This window comes from Alligator sinensis, unplaced genomic scaffold, assembly GCF_000455745.1.
Source record: "Alligator sinensis unplaced genomic scaffold, ASM45574v1 scaffold1165_1, whole genome shotgun sequence".
Lineage (NCBI taxonomy): Eukaryota > Metazoa > Chordata > Crocodylia > Alligatoridae > Alligator > Alligator sinensis.
The window spans coordinates 1,144,556-1,147,939 of record NW_005842477.1 but is presented as its reverse complement, the minus strand read 5'-3'; the positions used below and the strand labels follow the sequence as shown (position 1 = coordinate 1,147,939).

Genomic DNA, 3,384 nt, shown 5'->3' with positions numbered 1-3,384 from the left:
GTGGCGGGGCTGTGTCAGAGGCTCCAGGACTTCAGGGTATTTTCTCCCTGCCTGGATGTTCACTCTCCCTTGCCCCTTGCCCCCAGCCCTTGCTCCTCTGCCTCCTTACCTGGATGTGAACTGAAACATTTGTGCCGTGAGCCACACAGGCCCCATCAATTGTGAGAGCTAACCCTGCGGGGACCTCTGTGTGCACGGCACCTGAGCCAGATGGAGCTGCAGCCCTGCACAGAGCTCTTTGCATTCACCATCCTCGACACCTCCAGGGACCCCTGCACCCACTCATCATGACATCTGAATGGGAGGGGGGCTCAGGCAATGCCACACACTGAGTGTAGACCATGGAGCGTGGTCTTGCAGCTCCCTGGGGTGGCATGGACCATGGCTGGGGAGAAGGGGAGGCAGAGGGGCAAGGGGCTTACAGCATCTTAGTGAAGGAGAGGCAGGAAGGGGCATCAGAGGCAGACAGAGAGGGCCCCAGGCTTCTGCCAGACCTCGCAGGGCAAAGAAATTTCCCTGAGATGGCTGCAGCTGCTGGAATTGGCTTATTCTCAGGGTCCTTCACGCTCCTCAGGGCTGTCAAGCAAAGCTCTGTGAGTCCCAGGCCCCTGTTCTACATGATGTTTCAGGGGGCCGGCTGGCCCAGTGTCTGGGCAAGTACAAATGGAGACTGGCATGCATGGGGTATTTGGAGCAAATCTTTATTATTTAGAGGCCAAATTGAACATCAGAGCCCATGAAGAGGAATCCCCCATGGGTTTGGGCCCCAGCTCATGATCCCCTCTGCTTTAGTGATGATGATGCTCATCCTGATGATGATGATGGCCCTCTTCCTCTCCACAGTGGTGCAGGTGCTCATGGGTCGCGATGGTCACCTTGCTGATTAGGCCCATGAACTCCCCAAAGCTCAGCTGCTGATCCTTATTCTTGTCCAGATCCTTGAACAGTGCATCAATCTCGCCGGGCTTGATCTTGTTCTGCAGGAGGAGGAGAGGGGAAGGAGCAGCAGGATGAGTGAGTGGGCTCCTTGCACTCGAAGAAGCAATGAGGATAGGGTCAGACCGACAGCCTTCCCACCCCAACCTCAGACAGCCCAGGGAAGGAGACAGGCCACTGCAGACAGCCAGATACGACCCAACCCCTTGGAGATCTATGGGTTAAAATCTTCCTTAGACACTAGGCAGACAAGTGATATCTTTTACTAGACCAACTAAGACTATCTTTTATTAAATGTGATAGCTTTTATTAGACCAACTAAATAGTTGAAAAATTGTTCTTTGCAAGTATTCGGGTACAAACACCCTTCTTCAGGCACACGAAGCATCCTTAGACACTAGGCACTTCTGGCCACTTGTCTCCTGGCTTCACCCCTCACTGCAGATGGGAACGAGTATCCGTCAGGTCTGTAGGTCAGGGTGTAAGGGAGGAGTCTGGAGCTCACTAGATGGGGATGCAGGAGAAGGAAATGCAGCCCTGGACACAATTAAGATGCTGTTCTAGCACTGGCTCACACCCAGCATTTGCTGCTGTGATTTCTTTCTGCACTAGACCTTTCTGGGCATCATCTCCTCCAGAGCTGGGTTCTGGATTAGGACCTCGATCAGATTCCTGCACAAAAAATCACTTTCCATCTGGTGAGATGGGTGCTTAAAAAAAAAAGGAAAAGCAATCTCCCCCACGCCCCCTGTATCCTGCCCTGGGGGTTCCTATTTGGATTGCACGTCCCCTGGATCTCATAGGAGTTCTCTGCAACCAGCTTGAGAGGCAATTCTGAGGGATTTGGGGTGGGGAGAGGAGGCAAGTGCAGGGGCAAAGCGAAGGGGACAGAATAGCTCCATTTCCTTGAGAGAGGGCTACACAGATTGACATTGCTGAGGATCTCCTCCCCACCAGGCAGCAAACAGCCGACCCCAAATGGATTTCATGTACCTTCATGTAGTTTGGAAGCTGCTTGTCAATCAGTAGTTTCATCTCCATCTTGGTCAGGGTGTCAAAGTGCCCCACGCGCACTGAGTATTGATGGAAAATGTCAATGATCTTCTCAATGGCCTTTTCCAGCTCGGTCTGAGCATCAGGGCATTTCTGGCAAATAGCAAGGAAACAATTGAGCCAGATTAGCTACGAGCAGCAACCACCGCATTGCTCTGCAGGGAGGACTCATAGGGCAGGGCAAACTTCTGCAGTCTGCACTCCTGAAAGGTCTCTTGCTCTGAATGAGGAGAGCAGCTCTCTGCAGAGAGATGCATCAATTCCTCTCCGGGGCCCACAGATGTGCAGCACTGCAAGTCTCTGTTTCCAGATGCTGGGACAGAGCCTGAACTTGGCAAAGCACTGAGCACCCACTGTTTGGAAACAAGGTCCCTAAAAGGGGTCACAAGCCAGGCAGCTAAAAACAGTGGTTCCCGAATACCAAAGTGCTTCTCAAACCTCAGCCAAGGAACTCAAGCTGCAATCAGGCCTAGGCAGCTGTCAGAGCAGAGCACAGCAGGGCTTCTCCCTTCTCAGGGGGTACAAAAATCAGCAATGCTATGTCTGAAACCAGCTCAGCAACAAATATCCTCCCTGCATAGCCCTGCTCATAGAGAGCCTGGAGAAGAAATGGGCAGGGAAGACCCCAGCCTCCCAGCTCCCCTGATGCTGAACACTCATGGCAAAGCATTCACAAGAGACTGAGGAAGCCCAGATGGCTGGGACTCACCTTGCTCATCTTGGCAGAAGAGAGAGGTGCTGTAGTTGAGATGCAGTCTGGTCAGAGGGCTCCAGCGGAGATGCAGCCTGCGTGGAGGGCTCCGGCTTTTATTGCATGTCCAAGGTCCCAGCCCTTTCCCTGATTATGCAATTTCCCCCCTTCCACCTGCCTGCAGCCCCGCCTCGCACATACCACTGCATTACTCAAGGCTTCAGGGCACTTCCTTAAAAAAAGTTTCCTGGCACTTCTTTCCTCATCTCTTGGTTAGATTCTTCATGCTGCTCATGCCCACTCTGGGGCCCAGGCAGTGCAGTCCTACACCTCCAAGCTGTAAAACCACCTCATTGCGGTGGCTTCTTCCTGGTTGAGGACAAATGTTGCAATTGCTTTACATGTGGCAGGGCTCAGGGGGGTTTTGGCTCTGGATCATGCTGGCCTGGGCATGGGAAGCCAGGTGGGGAGGTCTGGGGAGATGTACATGCTCCTCTCTCACTTTCAGGAACCCCGGGGCTCAGTGTTACAAGGGCATGAGGTGTGAGCAGACAGGTTTGTACCCCTGGATAAATGCATGCCTGGATCATCAGGTGAACCTATGATTCTCAACCAGGGTGATGCACAATTCTTTCATGGGTGCCACGGGATGCCTGCCATGCCATAGTGGCACTGTGAAGTGTGCAAACCCCTATGGGGAGCTG

General features: G+C 53.1%; 1 protein-coding gene across 1 annotated transcript; it reads right to left on the bottom strand.

The window, feature by feature from the left end:
* Positions 1-685: 685 nt before the first annotated feature.
* Positions 686-2,855, bottom strand: LOC102384618 (protein MRP-126-like). The gene is made up of 3 exons (XM_006030974.3): positions 2,699-2,855; positions 1,930-2,082; positions 686-977 (listed from the first exon to the last, which is right to left on the bottom strand). The coding sequence occupies exons 1-3, from the start codon at positions 2,705-2,707 to the stop codon at positions 789-791; spliced, it is 351 nt and encodes a 116-aa protein (XP_006031036.1). The 5' UTR covers positions 2,708-2,855; the 3' UTR covers positions 686-788.
* Between the last annotated feature and the right edge of the window lie 529 nt (positions 2,856-3,384).

Excerpts from the sequence above, each read along its gene's own strand:
- LOC102384618 (XM_006030974.3), bottom strand. Across the intron at positions 978-1,929 it reads AGCTTCCAAACTACATGAAG|AACAAGATCAAGCCCGGCGA; the intron begins GTACATGAAATC and ends CTCCTCCTGCAG.